Raw genomic sequence first — 25,170 nt, 5'->3', positions numbered from 1 at the left:
AAAAAAAAAACAAACAAAAAACAAAGAATGAGAGATCTATTGAGTGAATAAGAGGTAATTAATTGATTGTAATATATGTCAATAAATAATTAAGGTTATGTTAGGAATTTGAAATGAGGTCTAGTGAGCAAATGCTTATATTGAAAATTAAAGGGAGGTGTAGAGAAAATAAGAGGTATACTGAGTAAATTTAGAGGTCTTAATAGCCACACTCCCCTACAACATCATACATTACATGCGTGGATCATTTCCGCTTGATCACCATATATGTCTCAATTTTTTCATTCAGACCTCAAGTGGTATTGCAACTTACCATATTAGCGAAATGTCAATATTATAGAAAATTATCAATTTTAGTTATTTATGGGATTGTGTTGAACTGTGATTCCAGATTGGCAGTGTGATAGTAATTCAATTAGTAATTCCAACTACGAAACATGTATAAAGCCTTTTTTTTAATCAGTGAAATACTTCATTAAGCCAACACAACAAAAGAAAGAAACAACCGAAACAAACAAACAGAAGAGCTACAACTAAAACACAAAACCAGAAGCAAAACAGGAGAGCTAGTTGGTTACAAAAGAGAGCAAAGTCAGCTCAAAATGTATAAATCCTTATTAGATGGGTTTTAAGTGGCTGACCCTTTTGAGTTTTCTTTAATTGTACATGACATATGGGGTTTGTCTATCTGTTTTTGGTAATTGGTTAATGAGTTTGTTTTTCACTTTTTTGTAAGAGTACATTCCTCTTACGGTACCTGATGTATGACCATTGGACAATTAGGTATCCAATATTTAAAAGAGGACATTTTGGTACCTCAAGTTATGCTAAGTTAAGCAATTTGGTACTTCCGTTAACTTTTCCGTTAAATACGAGGGTAAAATTGTCATTTAGGTCATAAACAAACATTAAAAAATATTTATTTTGTGGGTTAAATGACCATTAGTCTTGGGTCTTTATTATTTTCTAGGTCTTTTGGGAGCACACGAACATGAATTAATGTTTTTGTTTAGGTTAGGTTGATAATATATGACATAATGTAATTTAATGTTAAGAAATATGTATTTGTGATTTGAGCATCTATTACACTACTTTCAGTGAATTAATTAGATATACCTCAGTGGAGTAGTCTCGTGAGTGTTTAGATTACACCGACTAAATTTCTTAAATATAAAATTCAATCATGTTTCAAACAAAATATTAATTCATCATGATATAGATAAATATTAATTCAATTTTTTGATATATATTCGAACATAATGCATATGAAACCACAAAACAAATATTTTTATGTTTATATTGATAAATAATACCTACAATGTTTATTTTACCCTTATATTTAACGGAAAAGTTAACAAAAGTACCAAATTGTCTAACTGAGCAAAAACACCTTTTATTTTGTGCCCGTTCATATGTTTTCATTGCTGTCACAAATAAGAATGATCATGTTACGTAGAGCTAAACAAACAAACATCTTCATGGTCTTCAGTTTAAACTTGTGACATTCGAAATATCGATTAATCTAAATAAATCAGTATGTCAAAGCAGGTCATAAACATGGATTATTCAAAGGAAAGTGTGTAGAAAACTAAAGAGAGAACGCAGATCGAAAATACTGAAGACTACATTATGTATATTTGGATTGAATGGAGAATGAGGTTAAAACAACTACGGGTAAGCCGGCTGAAGATGTAAATGACGTAAATGCCCTTGTAGCATAATTGTCCTCATCTATGGTTAACAAAGTATGATTTCCACTCTCAAATCTTTATAGAACCGATATCCAGTACTAAAATTACTATTATGATCATAGACCAAATGATAGTCGGCGACTCCCCTTCAATTATGTTCGAGTTTGATTGGAAATAATATACAGACATAGCATAATGGCATTTGACTCTTTACAAATTTATAGGGATAAAAAAAAAGAAAAAAAGAAAAAAAGAGATGATGCATCAGAAGCTGCATGCTGACCTAAACAAATTATAATATTACTGAAGCGTCTACGCCTGCCTAACTACCAACTCTAATAATTAAGATAAACTGTTGAACCCTTTAATCTATTCAAAATGTCCAGGCCATACTAAGATGGCACGTCTGGTAATCTGATTAATCATAGTTAACTCTTACATTAAAGTTTGTCAAACTCGGATAAACAAAACTCTATAATTTTTATTTTATTTTTTAAAGTATTAACGACGGTATCCTCAAAGGTTTTCTATGCCCAGAAACAAATCTGCACCGAAAGATCATGTCAGAACACTTCCTCTCTCAGGCCACCAAGAATAAATTAGGATTTAACTCTAATTAGCGTCGGCTGAGATTTGAACCTAGGTATGAGGGTTCCATACTTAGGCTCTTACCAACTCGACCACATGTGATGGTTCAAAGCTCCGTAATTTAATTTTTTTTATCTGAATCCTTAATTTAATTATGAAAGATGGGAAAATTGATGTTTCAGCTGTAAGCTTTAAAATGGTAGTCTCTTCCATGCTACGTACAGAAGGCTTGTCATGTTGTTTAGAAGAAATTATAGAGCGTTGTATATACGCTGCGCTGAAAATAAGTATGCGATTCGTGCAGACTTTCATGAAAGACGCTTGTTTGATTAGAAAGTTCATAGTAGTGTTAGACGCCGGATGATCTAAATGATGAACTATTCATATCATCGATCACATCTCAAAACAGCAAGAAAACTAGAAAAAAGATGCATTTCCTTGTTTATATACAGTTCTCGCTTCTTATATATGACAGAGTAAAATGGTCATGATGATGTATATATGGCTGCTCTTGATTAGGAGATGAATATCCTTGTGATAAGGGAATCGTGCATGCTTTCATGAAAGACTCTTTTTAGAAAGTTCATGTTTGTGTTGGGTGTCGGATTATAAGCTAGATACAAGGATCAATGATAACATTTCACTAAAACAGAAAGAGGAAAGATGAAATGAGAAGATCAATTTGCTGGTATTTCTGTAGCTAGCTTCCTCCTCAATAACAGTTCTCCCTTCTTATGACCAAGCAAAATGTCATGATGATGTATGGCTGCTCTTATATGAGATCGATGAATATAATTTTTCCTTGAGTTGTGATTAAATTAGTCGAAGTCAATATAAGCCACTGGCCGTAGCGAGGAATCTGAAATCCTAGATATATATAGCCGGCAGCTAATTATCTCTACGTTTACTTTGCTGGCTTATATATATCTTCAAGCTGGACCAAATCTGATAAGCCGGCCAGAAATCTGGAAGCTACTCACAAAAGAACAATCAAAGTGTTTAATAACGTATATTTAGATTCCAACATGACGAACACAAGCCTTGGATTAGTGAAAGAAAAGGCAACTGAGAAGTGGAACAATCAGATGTCGATTATTTTATTTTGTTTGGATCTGATGGAAGGCTCATTGGCTCATTGATCGATGCATGAATGTGCCAGTTTACAAAGACAAGTATAGTTTCTCTCTTTTTCTTTGGTTTTATTCAAAAGGTAAACAACAGAATATAAGTAAATTCTTCTACGCGTTACGATGTGCAAATGAACCAAGTAACTATAATATGTAATATTTTGATCCGGTTATCCACGTCACACTATCATACATATATACTAATTCGTTATCAAAATTGAAACCCAAAGAAACTAATTTTATATGGTACCGATACAGGAGGTGTAGACCTGAGGTCGAAGAAGATGTACTCTTATTTAGACCTGTAAATAGACCGGATCTTGATCCGGACCCGCTCCGGATCCATGGTTTTTAAACGGGTTTGGATCAAAAATTAGACCTGTTGATCCGTTAAGGACTCGGATCCGTTAACCCGTTTATTAAACGAATCGGATACGGATCGAGGTTGATCCGATCCGTTAAGGACCCGGATCCATTTTAAAATGATTAAATAATATTTTTATAAATATAATACTATTAATAAATATTAAATAATATAATAATTATTTGGATAACTTAAACATCTAAATTGTGTCTAAAGTATAATCATTTGATAAAGTTGAAAGTTACTGATGTGTATGTTCTTTTTATGCTCTTTGCTAAATACATTGGAGGTCTAGTATTTTAAATATATTAGTTTATTGTTAAGGAGTATTTTGGATCCGGATCCGACCCGTTACCCGCCGGATCTTTGATAGTTAGATCCAAATTCAAAATTGAATTAAAAATTGATGTAGTTTGTGGCTAAATAATTACATTACTTGTCTAGCTAGGGACCGATGGACAAAAAAATAAAGAGCAGAGCACTTTGGCGAGGACTCACCTGAATCTGTAAGGGATATCATTAGGGGACAAGATCATAACCATGTACTTACATATGTGTGAAGATCTGTGTCTTTGTTCCAGAAAAGCATGTCAATACAATTTGAGGTCGCTTACACATTTGGTCACCGATTCTGTGTAGTTCATACTTTAACTTCTGTACGTACATATATATTGATTGAACCAAATAATCATCATCAAAAAGGTCTAACTTTAAGAACAAGGAAGTTGGGATTCAACAATTATAGGCAAGACAATGTTCAAAATTCTTGAAGCAAAAGCCAAATTTAACTCTGTTCAGAGTACGTGGACCTGTCCAAACAATGGTCACGATCAATGAAAGAGATGAGGGATAAGAAGAGAAGACCCGGGATAAGTTAGATCACATATTCTTGCATGACTACAAATTGTGCTTTCATAATCCTAAACTGTTCGACCAACACGTAATGATATAAAATAGTCTCTTTTGATACTTCTAGCTCTTCTAGCGAAAAATTTTCTACAGACTACATCAATTTTTAAAATAATGATATTATGAACTAGCCCGAAATCTGAACAATGTAGGCATAATATCATATTTGGTAAGAGATTACTTTTGTATAGAAACAACAATTATGAATATTATGCCTACATTGTCGTTGGACGGGATTTACTAGCGGCCATCTGGTGTTCGTGGTGTGTAGTTCGGTGGCAGTGGAATGAGAGAATCAGGCAATTAAAGGAAATCAGCTCGAGAGCTGTTGGCGAGTTTTTGGGTGTTGCCTTTTTGTTTCAGCATGGATGCATGTTAGGTCGTCGGAGAGGAACATAGGCACGAGTTTGGAGATGAACTAGAGCGGCAGTGAGGACATGGCGATAAAGATCTGCCCCGATCGATTACCCGATCTGAGTTTGGTCGATCTGTTGTGTTTTGCACTTTCGATGCAGATCACTGAGTGAAGGTGTGTTGTTCCCCGTGATGTGACGTAGATGGTGGAGCTATTTTGGTGGCGGTGGGCTGGCAGCTGCAATGCACTCAAATGTGTGAGTGGGGTTTTCTAGGTTGTCTCTTGAGTAGCTTTGTTTCTTGCGGTTTAGTGGGCTGTAGGTGGGCTTGGGCTCTTGATTGGCCCAAATCAGTTTATTTTCTTTTTTGGTTCTTGTATTTCTTCAGTTCTTTTGGTTTGAGCTTCTGTTGAGTTTAACATCATTGTTTCTTGTTGTTAATGTAACGGGGAGGTGCTGCCTCTACATATATACTGACGGTTAAGATATATGTGTTGGAAGAGGTTTTTTTCACAAGGTAGGTTGTAAGGACGTGTCAAGGCTAGTTTTGGATTATGTTTCATTAATGTTAAGCTCTATTAATTCATTTCGTTATAATAGTTGAATTTATTAATACTATGGTTATAAATTCTTATACTAAAAAAGACAGGTATCGGTGATCAATTAAATGACAGTTTAGATCCTTTGGTCTATATTTTTGCAAGCCAATTCTTGCGGAAGAACTAATAAAAACGTTAAAGGAAAAGAAAGGACGAGCTTCCAATGAGGACCTTATAATAAGGACCAAGTGAGGACTTTCAAATGAACGGTTGGATCAAAGTTTTGACTTTTAATTGATATTTTCTAATTCCCATGTGCATATCATCCAACCATTCATTTGAAAGTCCTCACTTGGTCCTCATTATAAGGTCCTCATTGGAAGCTCTCCCGAAAAGAAAAACCTCAGGATCACTCGTTTGCATCGAGAAGAAGAACACCCAAAGACAACATGCTTGGGCCGAGACAGGCTGCTCTCACTACCCAACGTAGCAGGCTAATTCAGATCCGCCGGCTACCTTCTTTCAATTTTTGTGTGTGTGTGTCTGGGCCTTGCAGTTCTGAGATTTAAACTTCTAGCATGAAAGAGCTACAAGAAATATTAAAGAACGTGTCCCCGATAGACCATTCATGATCAAATCAAAGGTTATGTAAATTTTCTTTCGGGTGTCCATACATGTACAATCTTGAGAACTTGAAATCTTGTTGGAGCCTAATCTAAATGGACATATAGATCCTAACCCACAGGAAATTCTATATTTCTCTCATTGAACATTAAATTTTTACTGGGGCATCCTACTACCTATGATTAACGATGATATTCTACCTTAAATTGACCTGATGACCACTAAAATCACACCACCATTGTCTTCCCAAATCCAACCTTTTCTGATATATTCAACAACCTCATACTTCAATGCCGACCTTCAAAGTCTTCAACCTCTACCTCCGCCAGTGTGGCCTACAATAGACCATAAAAGTCACTTGACCTGTGGATCACGGTCAATGCATGCCCTTCTAGAGCTTCCATTATCATAATGTATGTTGTACCTATCTGAAACAACTACTGTAGACTAGTAATCGTTGATTTTACTGATTTGGTTTCAGATAGTAGCTAGGCATATGCATTTTACTTCCAGGAACAGAAAACAATGGCCACTCTTTCTTTCACCTTCATTGTAATATACTTGTCTTGTTGTTTCTTCAAAAGTTCAACTGCAGCAGCAGCTGGCAGCACCTTAGTTTCCAAAAATGGCAGCTTTGAGTTGGGTTCTTTCAGTCCTCAAGGTACTATTTTCCATAGGAGTCTTCTAGCATCAACTCCTCCGGGAGATATATGTGACGCTGATGGCCGATGTGGTCCGAATGGACTATGTGCCATTAGTGACTGGCAAGTTTGCAGCTGCTTAAAGGGATTCAAGCCAAAAGTAGAAGAGAACTGGAGATTTGGGGAAAACTCGGATGGTTGTGTTCGTGTTACTCCATTAATGTGCCAAAATAAGGATGATGGGTTTTTGAAATATGCCGGGGTAAAAGTGCTGGCGAGCACAGACTCTAGGGTGAACCTGAGTTTGAGTCTCGAGGAATGCAAGAAGAATTGCTTTAACAACTGTTCTTGTATAGCTTATGAAAGCTCTGATGTCAATGGCTGCGTTGCCTGGTTTGGTGATCTTCTGAACATTAGAAAGCTTGCACATGGAGGGGCGGATCTTTATGTTCGAATGCCTGCTTCGGAACTAGGTATGCGACAGAGGACTTTGCATGATTATTTCCCTGCTTCACTATGTTCTTCAATGCTCATAATTTTGATTATAGCTGTGATTTAACTAAAGTTTATTTTCTATGTCACATAAACAATGAAGGCACAAATCATGAATCTAAGTTGAAGATTATAATAGCAACAGTTGCATCTGGTGTTTGCCTTGTTCTCGGAATGCTCTTAGCTTTTTATTGCATTAGAAGAAAGAGGAGGAAACATGAAGGTACACTTTCTATTCTAACAAAATATCTTAGCACATTTGATCTGAATTTTGAGGTGAAACCCATTGGTGATTGATGATCCCATTACCTATAGTAAGCTCCTTATAGAGCTTAATTTAGGTCTAGAAGTTCCTTTTCCAGCCTTTGGTCACTTAAGCTGTCGTGTAAGCTCTAGAATTATGCAGAACAAAGCTGAGGAGTAATGTATCCATGTAATACTAATAAATGAACTAAACTGCTCTAGGAACATGGCAATGAAGATTAAATAGATGAAGCCTCATTCTTTAAAAGTTACAAATTCATTTCCTATCTGATCTAATATACTTGAGGTGAAGCTGATACATTAGGTTGTTCTCCTTTTATTAGTGAAAATGGGAGTCATGGGTGAAAATAATGGACAGAATGAAGACCTGCAGCTACCACTATATAGTCTGTCCACAATTATCGATGCTACTGATAACTTTTCGTTCAACAATATGCTCGGGGAAGGTGGTTTTGGACCAGTATACAAGGTACATTTTAAGATTTAAGCATATATAATAACAGTGAATATCACTGAAATAGATGGTCTGTTTGAAATTCCATACTCCTTATGCTGAGGAGATCTTTCAGGGTAGACTAAAAGATGGTCAAGAGATTGCCGTGAAGAGGCTCTCACAAACTTCTGGACAAGGTGACACGGAGTTCAGAACTGAAGTGAGACTCATAGCAAAACTTCAGCACCGAAATCTTGTAAAGCTCCTTGGTTGTTGCATTGAGGGGGAAGAGAAATTGCTGATTTATGAATATATGCCCAACAGAAGCTTGGACTTCTACATTTTCGGTTTGGATACTATAACTTCACTTGTACTTCCGAATTTTGGTTTAGTACTACAATACTTATATCTCATGCACTTGCCAGATCAAACTCAAGGTAAACAGTTAGATTGGTCTCAGAGGTTCCACATTATCGAAGGTATCGCAAGGGGTCTTCTCTATTTACATCAGGATTCCAGACTGAGAATTATTCATAGAGATCTTAAAGCAAGCAATGTTCTACTTGATGATGAGATGAAACCAAAAATCTCAGACTTTGGCATGGCTAGGCTTTTTGGAGGAGATGAAATTGAAGGAGTCACAAACAGAGTTGTTGGAACCTAGTAAGTATTACATTTATAATCTATCACTTCTTTGCCTATAGTATGCTTGTTTGTTTGATGAAGTAATTCTGTTTTGTGTTATATGTATCCTACAGTGGTTACATGGCACCAGAATATGCCATTGATGGTCAATTCTCTGTAAAATCAGATGTTTTTAGCTTTGGCATTTTATTGCTAGAGACACTAACTGGAAATATGAGTAGAGGGTTTTATGATCCGAAACACAACCTTAATCTAGTTGGACATGTAAGTGTCAACCTCTGAATTCATCATCAGTTATTTTTGTCAAATGAAATTTTGTGAAGATAAATGTCAAGTTTATTGATTAGGTGTGGAGAATGTGGAAAGAAGGAAGATTCTTCGAGGTGATTGACGAATGCTTAAGGGAATCATGCTCTCTATCAGAAGCATTGCAGTGCATACATGTTGGTCTTTTATGTGTTCAAGAGCTTCCTGAAGATAGGCCAACCATGTCGTCGGTGGTTTTGATGCTAGGTGGTGAGAGTGCCTTGCCTCAACCCAAAAGGCCAGTTTTATATGTCGGAAAATATTCATCATCTGAAGCAGGTTCATCTTCAAGTAAGAATGAAACATTCTCGAGTACTAATGAATGTTCAATAACCGTGGAAGCTCGATAAGACTCAAGATTCTCAAGTAGCATCTAGCTTGTTAGTATTGTTCATTCCTGTGGAGAATCAGATTAGGAAAGAGTGCTCCAAAGATCAGAGATTTGTAAGTCATGAGCTTGCATTGAAACTTTGAAAGTCAGTTCAGTTACTTCAGTACACTAGCTAGTTGCTACCTTCATTGTATAAAATCAACATCCTAAGCCATTTCAAATGTTCCTGAGCGGCTGAGCTTCTTACTACTTCTAACATCAATTCACTGTAATATATAAAACTCATCATGTACTATGCAATCAAGATCAAAGTTAAATCTTTTAAACTCTCAAATAAATCACATTTTTCCTGAGTTCATGATGCCAAACACCGAATCACACGCAACACACAAACAGTAATGAAATTAAACATATTCAGTCTCTCTGTCTATGTAAGCAATGTCAAACAATTCAATACACCAAAACTCTTTCCTGTCAATTTACAGCAACCCATTTGTCACAATGCAACTATAAACACATATACACAAACAAGTTCGAGTAAAGAAAACTCAGAGCAGAGAGTGACGTATCTTGGGGCAGAGGCATTGAGAGGAACACAAATTCGGGCGGATTTTGCATAGCAGAAAAGCTCTCAAACATTGAAAAAGATAGAATCTTTGAAATGGTGATCAGTGTCAAGACGGCAGTGGTAACAAAATTCGATTGGCTTTGTTGTTGGGTGGTGGACCTGGCCATGGTCCATTATAAAAAGTACGAGACTTGGTCATCATCCTCCCCCTTAAACAACGAAATTCAAAATCCAACTATTCAAACCCCCATTTGCGAAATTTCCCATCTTTTCCAATTTTCCACGCAAACTCTGCGTATTTGAATAATCCATTCTTCTTCATATGGAATCGAAGTGACAAAGAGAAATGGAGAACGGAGTCGATTGGAGAATCGGTGAGAAATTTTCAGGGTTGACGAGCCCTGATCTCGTTCGCTCCACCGGAACCGACGACAGTGACTTGTTGCAGGTCATGAAGGCCGTCGAAGCTGCGGAGGTCACCATCAAGCAACAGGTGGAAGAGAACATCCGGTTGAGGTCTGAGCTCGAGTACAAGACTCTCGAGCTCCACAGACGTAAACAGCTCCTGGAATCATCATCACCAATGCCGCCGCGTTCTTCGTGTCTCGATCCGGTTGGATCGCATGATGAGCTGTTGAGGGCTCCCAATTCCGAGACCAGCAGCCAGCCTGAAGGGGAGTATGATCATCTGCCGCGGGTTGATGATTCCGGGGAAGAAGGATTGATGCAGTTGAATCATTCCGGCGAGAATAAGTCTGTTGTGGAGAAAATTTATGAAAATGAGAGAGAGATTATGCAGCTGCGGAGGCAGCTGGTGGATTATTCGATCAAAGAAGCCAAGATTCGGAACGAAAAGTATGTTTTAGAGAGTCGGATTGCTAATATGCGCTTGGTGTTTGATCAGCAGCAACATGATCTTGCTGATGCTGCTTCCAAGGCTATGGTGTACAGGCAAGATATACTTGAGGAGAACATACGCCTGGCTTATGCTTTGCAGGATGTGCAGCAGGAGAGGTCGGCGTTCGTTTCGGCATTGCTACCTATTCTCACAGACTACTCATTGCAACCGCAGGGTCATGATGCTCAGTCTATTGCCAGTAATGTCAAGATTTTGTTTAGGCATTTGCAGGAGAAGCTTATTATGACAGAGTCGAGATTGAAGCAGTTTCAGTATCAAGTAAGACCATTACAGTCGAATTCCAATCAGTCTAGCATCAGTAATACCCAACAGTCACCTCCATCTCATTCCATTGGTGCAGCATTGGAAATTTCTAACAAAGATAGGCTAGAAATGGTTACTCAACCACCATCTTCCCATGAGAAAGCACCGGCTTCTCCTCCTGCTGCTGCTCCTCAGACTCAACCAGCTGTGCCTGCTAAGCCTACTATTGCTAGACTTGATGCAAATCGATATAGAGATGATACACCACTTGGTAAACAGGTCAAATTTCGTGAGCCTGAGATGCAAACAAACATAGATTATGATGATCATGAAGAGGAATACAATGAGAGTGGAGGAACTTCTCCCTATTATCCCAGCCCCTCTTATTCTCGGTTTCTATCACCGGTTCATGAAGATCTTTTCTTAGAAGATGATCTCTTACCAGCTATAGAAGGCCTCCAAATTTCGGGTGAAGCATTACCGGGACATGAGCTCCAAGCATCTGGATACTCCATTAATGGAACGACCAGTTGCAACTTTGAGTGGGTACGCCACCTTCCAGATGGATCTGTTAACTACATTGAAGGGGCAAAGCAACCAAACTATCTTCTCACTGCTGATGATGTCAATACATACCTTGCTATCGAAGTTCAACCCCTGGATGACAGGAAGCGAAAGGGAGAGCTCGTGAAGGTGTTTGCAAACGATCACAAGAAGATCACTTGTGACCCCGAAATGCAAAGCCAGATACAGAAGATTCTTCAAAAGGGTCATGGATCATTTAAGGTGTTTGAGTTCACAGGGTTTCTTGACATATGGGAACCTGCTACTTTGGCCATTAAGAGGGGATCTTACAGCATTAAGCGCAGCTCTGAACCTAGTGTGGTGGCGGCTGAGAAGTTTTCACCCAACACATTCGTTTCGATTCCTTATGGTAGCCCTTCAGAATTCATGATAACCGATTCTGATATTTCTGGTGTTAATGCTGATCATCTTTTAAAAACAGATGATAGTAGTAGTTCTAGAGATACACTTGTGCTCATATTGAGATTATTTATCCTAAGAGCTGTGGAGAGAAGGACAAGAAAAGGGAAAAAGAGGGTCTTATTCTTTTGACAAGTATGACAACTATCTCTTATGTTGTTGATTCCTGTAGGCTAAGATCTTACATATCTGGGTGTTAGGTGTGAATGATGTTAAAATCTTAATTTTTTGATTAGTATCGTGAGCTATTTACAGTATCTTTTAACAGCAGAAAGCCAGAAACAGATAAGCACAGGCCGCACATGTTCTCATTTTACCTACCAGTAACAGATCTGGGGTTCTGAGAAATCCACCACTAAGGTCCCAAAACTTCAGCATGATCTATTCCTGCCCAGAATAGAGTCAAAATCTAGTATTAGTATTCTCTTGACCAATACTTGGAGCAGTCCCCATAACTTCCAGCTTCTACAGAAAATCAGCCTGGAAATGTTATGGTGCAATAACAGAATTACCTATAAAATGCACACCATTTTACCATTGACAACTTCACTCCCATCATATTTTAAGGTGCATTCCAAAAATCGTTTCACTTCTTATATACTATCAATATTTCCTTCAACACTGTTTCCAACAATAGCTCAGAGTAACTTACATGCTACAAAATTGCAATCAAGTGAATCTTATCGACCCTCCAATACTGTTATAGTAGAGTCATAGTTTGAATATGTATGATTCTTACTTGAAGAAGTTTCATTGTTAGTTGAACATGTTTCATTCTTATATGAAGACGAATCTGCTTCAGATGAACTTTTTCTAACAAAGAAACCTGGTTTTTTGGGCTGAGGCAAGGCAGAACCACCACCTAACATGAGAACCACAGTTGAAATATTTGGCCTGTCCTCAGGAAGCTCTTGCACACATAAAAGACTAATATGGAAGCAACCCAAGATTTCTGATAGATCGCAGGAGTACATTAAGCATTCATCAATTAACTCCAAAGATCTTCCTTCTTTCCACAGTTTCCATGCCTAAACACAGTAGTACACTTTTATCAGTCACAAGATCAAACACAAGCAAATAAAGAATTCACCACTGGATACTTACATGTCCAATGAGGTTAAGGTTATCAACAGGGTCATAAAATCCTCTACTTCTCTTCCCGCTTAAAGTTTCCAACAATAAAATGCCAAAACTAAAAACGTCGGATTTTACAGAGAATAGACCATCAATTGCATATTCTGGTGCCATATAACCACTGTAGTATTCACAACAAAAAAGATATGTTAAACAAGAATAAGGTAGATGATAAGCAGAGGTGAAATGCATACTTACTAGGTCCCAACAACTCTTCTTGTAACTCCTTCAGTCTCATCTCCTCCAAAAGTTCTAGCCATACCAAAGTCTGAGATTTTTGGGTTCATCTCCTTATCGAGCAAAACATTACTTGCTTTAAGATCTCTATGAATAATCCTCAATCTGGAATCTTGATGCAGATAAAGAAGACCCCTGGCTATCCCACAGATGATGTGAAAGCGTTGAGGCCAAGCCAATAATCTTGCTCGATTTTCATCTGGTAAGTTTAAACTCGTGTTACTCCAACAGGAAATCTCATATGAGCAAATTGAAGAGTTTCAGCACCTATTGAATAACTGTAGCATAACATAGCTGGTTTTCAAGGATGCTAACCAAAAAGGTAGAAGTCCAAGCTGTTGTTGGGCATGTATTCATAAATCAACAACCTCTCTTCTCCCTCAATGCAACAACCTAGGAGCCTTACAAGATTTCGGTGCTGAAGTTTGGCTATTAGAAGTACTTCATTTTTGAACTCGGTTGGTCCTTGTCCCGAACTTCGTGAGAGTCTCTTCACAGCAATTTCTTGACCATCCGCTAGAGTACCCTGAAAATCACCATTACATAAGAGTTGCGTAATTTTTGATCAAATAACTGTCTCACTAATGTTTACAGTTGATATGCTCATATATTGGAAATATACCTTGTAAACAGGCCCAAAGCCACCTTCTCCAAGTTTCTTGTTGAATGAAAAGTTATCAGTGGCAGTGACTATTGTGGACAAACTAAATATTGGTAGCTCCATGTCTTCGTTCTGATTCGCTGTCCCATTCTTTCCCATTTTCTCTACCAATACAAAGGAATAAATATCAGATTCTCAGCAATTATGTTAAGTGAAACTAGAACAAAAGCAAATACATGTGAATTAATTACACATACATTTATAATTAAATAAAAAAAAGTAGTAACTCTTCAGCTTTTCTTATCGTGGAGCCTTATTCTCTTTGGTTGATGAGTGATGACTGTTAAATTGTGGAATTCTATATGAGTCATATGACAACAGATCATGATCAGGATATTGCATTGCAGAAACACCTAATTGAATAACAAATAGTTGATTCCTTCAAGAGCATCACTAGAAGAAGTATTACCTTTGAACTTTGTTCTCCTCCTGTGAATGCAATAAGCAACCAAGAGCATTCCAATAACAACCGCAACAACAGATGCAACGATCACCACTATCTTTGTCTTGGTTGAGTGGTTTGCCTCTTCACAGTTAATTTCAACAGGACAAAGCAATCAGAGTTAAAATTACAGCTAAAATCAAAAGTAGCACGAGAACATAAGCAGAAGAACAAAAATAAAAAAAATGCAGTCATCAATCATCATGCAATAGTGTAATACACAACTATTACTTAACAATTAGTCCCAGCAGATGATCCAATAAACAAATAAGGAAATAAGAAAATCAGTTGCACATACTTAATTCTGACGCAGGTACTCGAACGTACAGATCATCCCCACCATTCGAAAGCTTCTTAATGTTGACTAAATCACCAAGCCAGATAGTGCAGCCATTGACATTGGAGCTTGCATAAGCCACACAAGAACAGTTGTTCAAGCAATTTCTCCTGCATTCCTCGAGACTCATACTTTGGTTAACCCGAGAATCTGTAGGGTCAGGCAACTTTACCCCAGGATATCTCACAAACCCATCATCTTTATTTTGGCAGTTCAGAGCTTCAGTGCGGTCACAACCCCCTGAATATTGCCCATTGTTATATTTGTCTGGTGCTTTAGGCTTAAACCCTTCCAAACAATTGCAAACCTGTGAACTACTGATGATACAGATTGAATAGGAGCCACAAAGGTCTTTGTTGTCACAGTAGTCTCCTGAAGTTGGGGCCAGAAGACTCCTCCTCGTATGAACACCCTTTGGTGTATTCAAGAAACCCAATTCATACCCGGCATGGTTGGGAATGGAATCAGCTGAAGTTGAGGTCTTTAACAAAGAGAGGGACAAGCAAACTGCAATGACAGTGAATGAAAGAATGCCCATTCGCTAGCTGTCTACAACTTCTGTGTTTTACAGTGTTTTCACAAGTTGCAGGTGAGATAGGGAGGACACAACCCAAGACTCCAAGAGAGCTGTATCGTCATCTAGAAGGGGCTTTGACTCCAAACTACACGTTTGTTGACTTTAAAGGCCCACCGTGAATTTGAGCACACTTGTTGGCCCCTACAAATCGAGCTAGAGGCTCATGGAGCAGGCTGGGAAAGACGGGTGATACTCTGGGGAGGAAAATCTTGATACGCAAAGCAGTTGAAGAAAATGGATCATTCATTCCGTATTCAAAGAAAAATAAATAATAAATAAAAAGAGGGAAAAGAGAGAAAGCTTGTGGTCGTGATCCTGTTATTTTAGAGAAATTCTTCTATGCATTAAGGTGCAAGTTGAACCAGTAACTAATATATAATATGCTAATATTGTTAACAAAATTAAAATCCAAAAAAAAGTTTTAAGTGTTTTTAACAAAGGAGGTGAGAGAATACTAAGTCGAAGAAGATGTACTCTTATTATGAGCGTTTAATTTGATCGGATTAAAAATAAAATTAAAAGGAAAGAACTTAAAGTCTCTAATCTTTATTCGATCTTGCCATATGACGATTTGAACACTTACACATTAATGATGCAAGTGCACTTTGGTGTGTAAAATTCGCTCCCGTTATTTTAATCCAAGGATGAAGAAAGACCCAAAGGGGGTGGTTGTCTGTGAGACTAGATGATGGGGTTGTTATTGTGCCACAAAGACTTGGAAGAGTCATAAGTCATTGGAGTATGGGATTAAGGCTTAGAAGGATTAGAAGAAGTGCCATGACATCAAAGAAATATATTACTTTGTAGCCATTCATATGGTCAATGATATATTCCATCCATATATGAGGCACCATTTTTTTTTTAATAAAAAAAACAGTTGAAATGCTATGAGTTTATTGTGAGTCGAACTTATAATCTCTCACTTACATAGCGAAGACTGCTCCTAAATCAAATGAAGCTGGGCGAGGCAACATCTTCTTATGCCTGAAATTGTGATATGTTGGGTATTGTAAAATTAATTACAAATTACCAACAAATTCACATCCCATTAATTATCGTTCTTAATTGACTGAAAACGTGGTATGTTGGTTGTTTCTCTATTTCTCGTGAGGTGAATCACTTTCCTGTTTATTTTTAACTGATCCATTGTATAATGAATAAAATACAATCCATTCACTTTTTTTGGCTTGCTACTGTCTTCAGTAGGATTATCACATCCATCCTACCAACTTCTATATCAAGAAGAAGGTTAGCTTTCACCAAGTCCTAGTGTAGAAATAACCGGAGCAATATGATTTTTATCATTATGTTTTGGTCACATCCATCCTACCAACTTCTATATCAAGAAAAACTGATCATAAACAAAATTACTTTGACGAAAATTTGTCTCATCTTTCATCATATTAGTTATCTTTAACTACTAGTGGAGTTTAATCACGAGCCTCAATCAGTATTAAATCTCAAATTGAGGTCATATCTTTTTTGGTCAAACTGATGTTATACCACATGAACATAATGCATTACCGTAGTGTAGTGTCCAGAGTAAACTTTTACAAAGGATCCCCTTTAGAGCAAATGCAGCAAATTGCTCTGAAGGGATGATTTGTAAAAGTTTGTCCGTGGGTATTATCCTTTGTAAATGCCCTGCCAACAATGGTTCAATTTGGGGGGTTGGATCGAAGTTCGGATCGAAAAACATCATCCACCAGAGAGGAATTAGTACGGGTTAGATGTAGATCTTATGTGGAGCTCACCTAACCCGACTAAAACATGGGGTAATCCTCAACCCAAGGATTAGTTCAGACCAATCCAAACGTGGGGCCAATACACACACCATTTTGCACATGATGTTGGTATAAAACAATACAAATGTCAATATAAAAAGGAAAATGCTTGGGATCCCAAAAATATATACTAAATATCTATACCAAATGCCACATCAATGCTTTTAGTTTACCATTCTAATGATGTGGATTATTTTGTGATTTAATTTAAATAAAGAAACCAAAATCATAAATCCCTCTCAATTCATAATCTATTAGGGTTCGTGAGCTTGAAATCTCAATCTTAGAAGTTCATCTCAAAAGAAAAAGAAGAAAAAAAATACTTGGAAGCTTGGTGTCGATCATCGAAGTAGGGGTTGTCAATGTTGATTGGCACCATAGATGGTTTCATTGCCTAACAGCTTTATTCATTCGATTGATTTTTTTATACCAATAAGGTAATGAATTGAAAAGATTTACATATGTGAAGGGAGATTTGAAGAGCCAGATAAACATTACTTCCCTATTTAGACAAGAGAATAAATTTGCAAGTAATTACTAATTAGAAGATATATCTTTTTGTTTCTTAATACTAAAATAAGAAAATCCACATCATCTTAACCATGTTAATTTGAAATTTATGTGGCATACGCCACGTCATTTGGTACAGTATTGATATTTGGTATAAATTTTTGGTGTATAAAAATATTTTCTAAAATGCATAAAGTGATTAATCATTTGATTGATCTAATTGTTGTATTGTCGAAATAAGGACCCAGGGGTGATCTAGGTGAATAGTGTTTTAATCCAGGTTGAAAATTGGTCCAACCCATCTAAAATGGTGCATTTGCTCTTAGGCACTAATTCTTAGATTTACAGTAAAACCTCTAGAAATGAATAATATTATACCTTAGAAAATTATTACTTTATAGGGATATATTATTGAAAATGAATAATTTATTTATTTATCGATAAATGAATATTCATTACTTTATAAAGGGTTTTGTTATTAAGAGTTTCCTTAATTTTTCATTATACAAAAGAAAATCAAAAGACTATATATGAATAGTTTGAGAATAACTAAATTGAGAAATTAAATTTTTTAAGAGTTTGCTTGATTTGAATTATGAACATTATTTACTCTTTCTTTTATGTATCTGATCAATTATTAGTATTTTTTGTAATATTTTTAAATATTTATTTAATCAATTATTACTTTACATATTCGTTGGGAGTTGGGACCTAAAGGGATTCTAAAAAAATTATTATCTTATGCATTTAGCGAGAAACCTTGTAATATACATTGGTCCCGAGTTGGGACTAGAAAAAATTATTATTTAGTCGAGGTTATTAATTTATCAAGGTTGTTTTACTGTACTGTTAATGCATTTGAGAACACTGTGTTTTTTTTTTGCAATAAAAATTTATATATATATTTTTTTTTTGTAGATTTTTTAATTAATAAAGTTGTTGAATATAGAGGAAACAATGAGTCTAAACCACTAGTTACTAGTTACAACAAGCATCTATAGTATGTCACAAGATAATATTAGGACTCTCTACATTTGACAAGTACCCTAACAAACACCAACTAGCAAAGAATAATGTTGTGTCCGAGAGTATGTAACACGACTACACATCCTGATGTCTAATAATTCAGTTTTCCAACTATATTTCCATTTGAATAAGGCTATGACGACACTTAGCTTCACCCTAGACAACGGCCATTTGATAAAACAAAAATCCCTTGCGTACATCACGTTGAGTGTCAGCACTAGCACGAACTCCGTCCAGCCCTAGAAAACTAATGAAATCTTATTGGAACTGTCTAGTTCATCCTTTGGAACCATATCACATCCCGGATCTGATGAAATATGATGCTTCACCCTAGACAACGACCATTTGATAAAACAAAAACCCCATTGCGTGCAACACGTTGAGTGTCAACACTAGCATGAACTCCATCTAGCCCTACAAAACTAATGCAGAGGCTTACTACTTGCCCAATGTGCCTATAGAACTAAACATAAGTAAATTTAAACAATAAATAGGGAAAATTTTAAGAATAATACATGATAAATGGTCCATTCCTAATTTTGGTGTTTCAATTTGCAAGTTTTAAAACAATTATAAAGGTACATGAACTTTTAATCTCAACAAAAAATATATACATGCCGTTATGTCTTCCGTTATTTTGTGTGTTTCCCATTAAAATTTGAGGGACAAATCCGTCACTTCTTAATTTAGTAGTAATAAATTATTAAAATTAATAATTATTAAGGAGAAAGAAATTAAAAAGATCAAATTCTCATTGTTGAACTAGTAATAAATTTTTTTGAGGAGCAGCAAAGTCATTTTTAAGCACAGAAGATCCAATTCTCATTGCTGAACTAGTAACAAATGAACAATTTCTGGAAGACCAAAATTAAAATAGAAAACAGAATAGAGTGATCTACTTGCAAACAACAAAGTCATTAAGATTATGGTCTGAGTTAACAAAATAAAAAAATATATATAAATAGAAAAAGAGTAAAACAAATATAAAGAAAAGGGAGAATGAAGAAAATCGAAATCACATTTGAAAATTAAGAAATTACATAGAGTTAACGGCGTTACTAACGTCATGTACTAAAAATGTGAGTGTCATATACTTTTATGATTGTTTTGAAACTTGAAACACTAAAATTAGGAGTGGACCATTTGTCATGTACTGTTTTTAAAATTTTCCCCAATAAATAATGGAAACCAAAAATTGACCCAAAACCCTTTGTTCTAGCCCAAACCAGCAAGGAAATTGAGAAGGGTGTTTATAAATGTACCCAACAAATTTCTATGTAGACCCAGCAAGTTTTAACCCATATAACTTTTCCAATAATACCCTTATTTTCAATTAAATCACACCCAGCAAATCTCATGCCCAAACCTACACACCCAACAATCTCCTCTCTGAATTCGTCGTGGTCTCTGCTGATTCAAGGTAAGGAACCTCTCATGAGGGTTTATGAAAGTATAGTTGGGGATTTACTTGATGCGTGTGTTGGTAACTGTATAATTAAGATGCACTTCCAATCTTCTTCCTACTGCCGTGGATTTGATAGTTGATGACTTTCAGAAATTTATCCAAACATGAAGCTTTTGTTTTGTTTTGAAGCCATAATTTTTTGTATCAAAAGACAAAGACCAAAAAGGAACAGTACAAACGGAAATAAGGAGAAAACAAGAATAAACAGGGAGAAAACAGGCATCAAACTATATAGGACAAGCCCTGTAACCAATAACCACCCATGGAGGGTGAAGTAGACTTGTATGTTTACATATTACATTTGCAGATCAGCACTTCTGCTATAGGCTATCGCTAACTACAAACTTTATGATACACTTAGGATCCATAAACTTATGCATAAAATCTATGATACAATAAATTGATCCTTAACGAGCCTCAAGTAGGGTAATGGTCAATCCATTAGAAGACGTTTCGTTGTTAAGAAAGGGAAAGCCTCCTTCAACCAAATCTTTCTCTGAAAAGAATCCTGGTTCTTTAGGCTGAGGCAAGGCACTTTCACTACATAACATCTGAACTACTGCTGACATGGTCGGCCTGTCCTCCGGCTGTTGTTGTACACACAAGAGACTGACATGGATGCATCGCAACACCTCTGATAAGTTGCATGACTCACCGAACCCTTCATCTATCAGTTCTAATGGTCGTCCTCCATTCCATAACCTCCATGCCTAAAACATTTTAATGCATATTTATCAATCGTTGCTTCATATACACTGCAATATAAGCAAAAAAAGCTTGTGCTTAAACTTACATTTCCAATAAGATTAAGATTGTGGTTCAAGTGATAGAACCCTTTACTTTTCTTTCCACTTATTATCTCCAGCATTAAGATACCAAAGCTAAAGACATCGGATTTTACTGAGAACTGCCCTTCAATGGCATATTCAGGAGCCATATAACCACTATGGAATGTCAAGGGAACAAATTAAGCATGTTAAATCCCAAACAGATATTTAATGTATAATATATAGCATGCTGAAGAAAAAAAAATATATATAAACTTACTATGTTCCAACAACTCTGTTTGTGTTTCCTTCAGTTTGGTCACCGCCAAAAGTTCTAGCAAGACCAAAATCTGAGATTTTGGGGTTCATCTCGCGATCAAGCAACACATTGCTTGCTTTTAGATCTCTGTGTATAATCCTCAATCGTGAATCTTGATGAAGATAGAGAAGCCCCCTAGCAATACCGCAGATAATGTTGAAGCGCTTATGCCAGTCTAACAATTTTCTTCGTACTTCATCTGGCAAGTTTTGAAAATTGAACTGTCAGAAGAGTATGATGCAGTACCTAGTGCAATTAGGATCACATATAAAAAAATAAAAAATAAATTCAGCTAGATTCAGAGTTAGTGATCATACCAAAAATGAAGGAATCCAAACTCTTATTGGGCATGTATTCATATATTAGCAATTTCTCCATTCCCTGAATGCAACAACCAAGAAGCTTTACAAGATTTCGGTGCTGAAGTTTTGCAATCAGTATTACTTCATTTTTGAACTCTTTCATTCCTTGTCCAGAACTTTTTGAAAGCCTCTTCACTGCAATTTCTTTTCCATCTATTAGTGTACCCTGAAGATTATTCACATTTGCATGAAGATTAGTTGTTATTTTCTTAACACAGGTAATAACTTGTATGGTTCTTCTGTTAGCAGATTATATTACCTTGTACACAGGTCCAAAACCACCTTCTCCAAGTTTATTATTGATTGAAAAATTATTTGTAGCAGTCTCTATTGTTGACAAGTCGAACAATGGTAGTTCCAGGTCTTCTTCCTTCTGCTCTTCAATGTTGTTTTGAGTACCTTATATATAGTTCACAAGCAATAAAAGTTAGCTAGGTTTTGCTCTATATATTATTTGACCTTGTCCATCACATGCAGCAACAGGAATAATGACAGATCTAAATATGCAATTCTACCTTTGAATCTTTTCCTGTGTCTGAGTCTGAGAATGTAACAATAGCCAAATAAAATTATTGCGAGAATTACGACAACAGCAGATGCAACTATCACTCCTATCTTCCACTTCTCATCTTTTCCTCCTTCATGAATAATTTTGAGTCAGTTATCAACTATAGTTAAGAATCAAAATCTGCAGAAGTCAATTTCTACAGGAGTAAACAGGACTAGTAGGAAATTGCAAATAGAAACAGGACTATACACCAAGAAACTTCAAATAAAGGAATCACTAGATATTGTTTGGGTTCATACCTAGTTCGGCACCAGAGATCTTAATATAAATATCCTGGTCACCACCTGGAATCTGCTTCAAGTCTACGAGATCATCAAACCAGATTGCACAACCACTACCTCCTCCTCTAACATCCAAGTTTGTGTACGCTGAACATGAACAATTAGACAAGCATTTGGCCCTGCACTCCTTGAGATTCATAGCTTTATCAATCCAAGTATGCGTTGTATCCGGCAATTTCAACCCGGGATATGTCACAAATCCATCATTCTTGCACGTCAGTGGCGTCTTTCGCTTACACCCAAGCGAAAAGTTGTTTAAGCTCCACTTCTCCACTGATCTAGGCTTGAATCTGTCTAAGCATTGACACAAAGGGGACGCAGTAAGCTCACAGTTTCCATTCCCTCCACACTTGCCATAACTGTCACAAGGGTCCCTAGGAAATGCTGCATAGAGTGTCCAATTTCGGTCTGCTTCAGACCAAATCCACGACTGGCGGTTGTAGTCAGCCGTTAAATTCAACATCATCCTCTCTAATGCTGAATTGTTCACCATTCCAATCGTCGTGTAAACCTCATTCTCATCCATGACAAAGCTGAAGTTCAAAGCCGGTAGCGCCTTTGCCGGTTTTCCGCTGAATAAAACACCATTCCACGGACCGCTCCGCAGAAACACTTTGCCGTCTCTGAACATAGCTGGCTCAGGGTAGTTATGCAGCTGCAACTCCCATGTGAAGTCTCCAGGAGAAGGGTCATCTGGACTCTTCCACGCAGTTAGTTTCCGGTTAAGCCTGGTTCTCAAGTCCCAACCCAGCTTCATCCCCGGTAACAAAGTATCCGACGGATAGTCAAAGCTTTGCCACAGATAGTTGCCGGCGTTGGCTCCTTCTTTCTCGTCTCTGAGGATGAGATTGCCATTGTCTAATAACTGAACAACAGGACTAATATTCTGGGTCTGTTTGGTCGAATTTGATGACCAAAAAACTGTCTTGTTCTTGTTGAGAAGAACTAGAGTCCCTGTGGTGGTGTTGATCATCAAATGGCCTGAGGAGTCGTTGATCGGGGCGCCTCGATTCGCAACCCAAACGACGGTTTTGACTGGGATGTTCTTGTACCAAATCCCCAAGTAGCGGGATTTGGAAAGGCCTGGGGTGAAGAAACCCAGTTCAAACACTCCACCTGGGGAAACCAAGGAGGAGTTGCCATCAGTGATGTTCTGAGATGAAGAAAGGGTATCAGCTGCAGATGAAAGTTTACTGAAACAGACGCAGAGAAGAATGAAGCAAAGGTTGTTCATCGTCTCACATTGACTTCTAGCTTTCTGGGTGTGTGAAGCTTATTAGCTTAGTGATGGAAAACTATGGATATGGGTGTCTTTATGATGGAGCAAAGACTCGGGAGCTTCACGCAGTTGACTTGGGTGAGAACCCATTGACATCAAACGCAATTGGGGGTCCCCTAGAGAAAACCAATTTGGCTGATTAGGAGACTTTTCTTATTTCCTTTTGCATTGAAGATTTTGTGTTTGAACGTTGAAATACGATGTCAGTCATGTCACATATAGCCAATTTTTTTTTAATAATTTTTTTATAAAGTTTGTCGAAAAAAATAATAATTTATAAAGATAATTATTATCAATTTTTGCTCTGCTAGGGAGAGAAACTAAACGAGTTTGTGAAAAATAACCTGATTAATGATTGAAGATTACTATTGATTCAGAACTTAGAGCAGTCAAATTACTCCAAACTTGAAAATCATACAACCCGGTTCACATGATTTTATAAAAGAAACCCGTCTTAATAATAAAAAGAAAAAATAAAGAGACGAGAAAATACAAGCCTTCGATAGCAAATTGAGGATTGATTTTCAAATAGTGATACTATAACGCTCATGCGGACCCGAGTCAAGGCAGATCATGAATTTCAAAATGAAAAATGTGATTTATATATGATCAGAGAAAGCGGTATATGAATAATGGATACATAAAATAGACTATTTCTATCTAAAGTTAATTGTCCAAATACGTGTTTTTAGAGTTTAATGACATCCTGTTTGGATCCTTCTTCTTATATCACCTAATTCGATCATCGGCAACTTTAAGCTATACTCAAATGCGCGCTCTAGATGATTTTGATGGTTAAATAATGACTTCCATAGTTCCATTGGTGGATTGTCATGGGGCATATTATCTCTGGTTTTGTTTTTCTTTAGCTGCAATAGTCAAAGAACTTCTAGAACATACAACGACCCTCATTAGTTGACAGTTCCATCCAGTTTTTTCAACTTCTTCGATGAGTTAGTGCAGACTTGACGTACAGCAAGTTGGGATGATGTAGAAAATTGCTGAAAATACCATAGGATTATAGCCATTAATGAACCCTGGGCTAGTCAAGTCCTATGATAAGATTGTTGTATCAGTAGAGTCCTAATTAACTCTGTTCCGTTATCTAATTGCAGATTGAATTTGATCATGGATCATACCATCATGGGACGGAGATTAATTTTCTTCTCAACTTCTATTTGATTGTATCCTAAAAAAAAAACCAAATAGATCATAGCTTACAAAATTTGCATAAGAAATCCGACAACAAAATACGGTATAACCTATCCAAGCTAATGCAAACCAATTAAGAATCATTGGACGCTCACATAGTCACATTTAATCAAGCCTATATCCAGTAACGGAGCCAGGATGAAATTGTCACCTGGGCTAACTGTAACGTAAAAAAAAAAAAAAAAAAA

General features: G+C 36.7%; 3 protein-coding genes across 3 annotated transcripts; 2 read left to right on the top strand and 1 right to left on the bottom strand.

Annotated features, from left to right (window-relative positions):
* The first annotated feature begins 6,720 nt into the window (after window positions 1-6,720).
* Window positions 6,721-9,326, top strand: LOC101311173 (G-type lectin S-receptor-like serine/threonine-protein kinase SD1-1-like). The gene is made up of 7 exons (XM_004295735.1): window positions 6,721-7,309; window positions 7,432-7,551; window positions 7,916-8,061; window positions 8,162-8,372; window positions 8,451-8,688; window positions 8,784-8,934; window positions 9,018-9,326. Exons 1-7 carry the CDS (start codon window positions 6,721-6,723, stop codon window positions 9,324-9,326), a joined length of 1,764 nt encoding a protein of 587 aa, XP_004295783.1.
* Window positions 9,327-10,221: 895 nt separating this feature from the next.
* On the top strand, window positions 10,222-12,228 carry LOC101312614. The gene has a single exon (XM_004294264.1). It carries the CDS (start codon window positions 10,222-10,224, stop codon window positions 12,151-12,153), a length of 1,932 nt encoding a protein of 643 aa, XP_004294312.1. The 3' UTR covers window positions 12,154-12,228.
* A 473-nt stretch (window positions 12,229-12,701) lies between these two features.
* Window positions 12,702-23,725, bottom strand: LOC101310882 (G-type lectin S-receptor-like serine/threonine-protein kinase At4g27290-like). The gene is made up of 14 exons (XM_004295734.1): window positions 22,450-23,725; window positions 22,158-22,280; window positions 21,902-22,041; window positions 21,598-21,808; window positions 21,242-21,479; window positions 20,988-21,138; window positions 20,607-20,904; window positions 14,794-15,339; window positions 14,463-14,579; window positions 14,015-14,157; window positions 13,708-13,918; window positions 13,354-13,591; window positions 13,126-13,276; window positions 12,702-13,049 (listed from the first exon to the last, which is right to left on the bottom strand). Exons 1-14 carry the CDS (start codon window positions 23,723-23,725, stop codon window positions 12,702-12,704), a joined length of 4,191 nt encoding a protein of 1,396 aa, XP_004295782.1.
* Window positions 23,726-25,170: the final 1,445 nt, after the last annotated feature.

The sequence above is a fragment of the Fragaria vesca genome, linkage group LG3 (assembly GCF_000184155.1).
Source record: "Fragaria vesca subsp. vesca linkage group LG3, FraVesHawaii_1.0, whole genome shotgun sequence".
Lineage (NCBI taxonomy): Eukaryota > Viridiplantae > Streptophyta > Magnoliopsida > Rosales > Rosaceae > Fragaria > Fragaria vesca.
Note: the sequence above shows the minus strand (reverse complement) of the source record. Positions and strands in the feature narration are given on the sequence as shown.

Excerpts from the sequence above, each read along its gene's own strand:
- LOC101311173 (XM_004295735.1), top strand. The coding sequence starts at position 6,721 with ATGGCCACTCTTTCTTTCACCTTCATTGTAATATACTTGTCTTGTTGT. Across the intron at positions 7,310-7,431 it reads AATGCCTGCTTCGGAACTAG|GCACAAATCATGAATCTAAG; the intron begins GTATGCGACAGA and ends TAAACAATGAAG. Across the intron at positions 8,062-8,161 it reads GTTTTGGACCAGTATACAAG|GGTAGACTAAAAGATGGTCA; the intron begins GTACATTTTAAG and ends GAGATCTTTCAG.
- LOC101312614 (XM_004294264.1), top strand. The coding sequence starts at position 10,222 with ATGGAGAACGGAGTCGATTGGAGAATCGGTGAGAAATTTTCAGGGTTG.
- LOC101310882 (XM_004295734.1), bottom strand. The coding sequence starts at position 23,725 with ATGAACAACCTTTGCTTCATTCTTCTCTGCGTCTGTTTCAGTAAACTT. Across the intron at positions 22,281-22,449 it reads GATCTCTGGTGCCGAACTAG|GAGGAAAAGATGAGAAGTGG; the intron begins GTATGAACCCAA and ends TTATTCATGAAG. Across the intron at positions 13,277-13,353 it reads AGAAGAGTTGTTGGGACCTA|TGGTTATATGGCACCAGAAT; the intron begins GTAAGTATGCAT and ends TGAATACTACAG.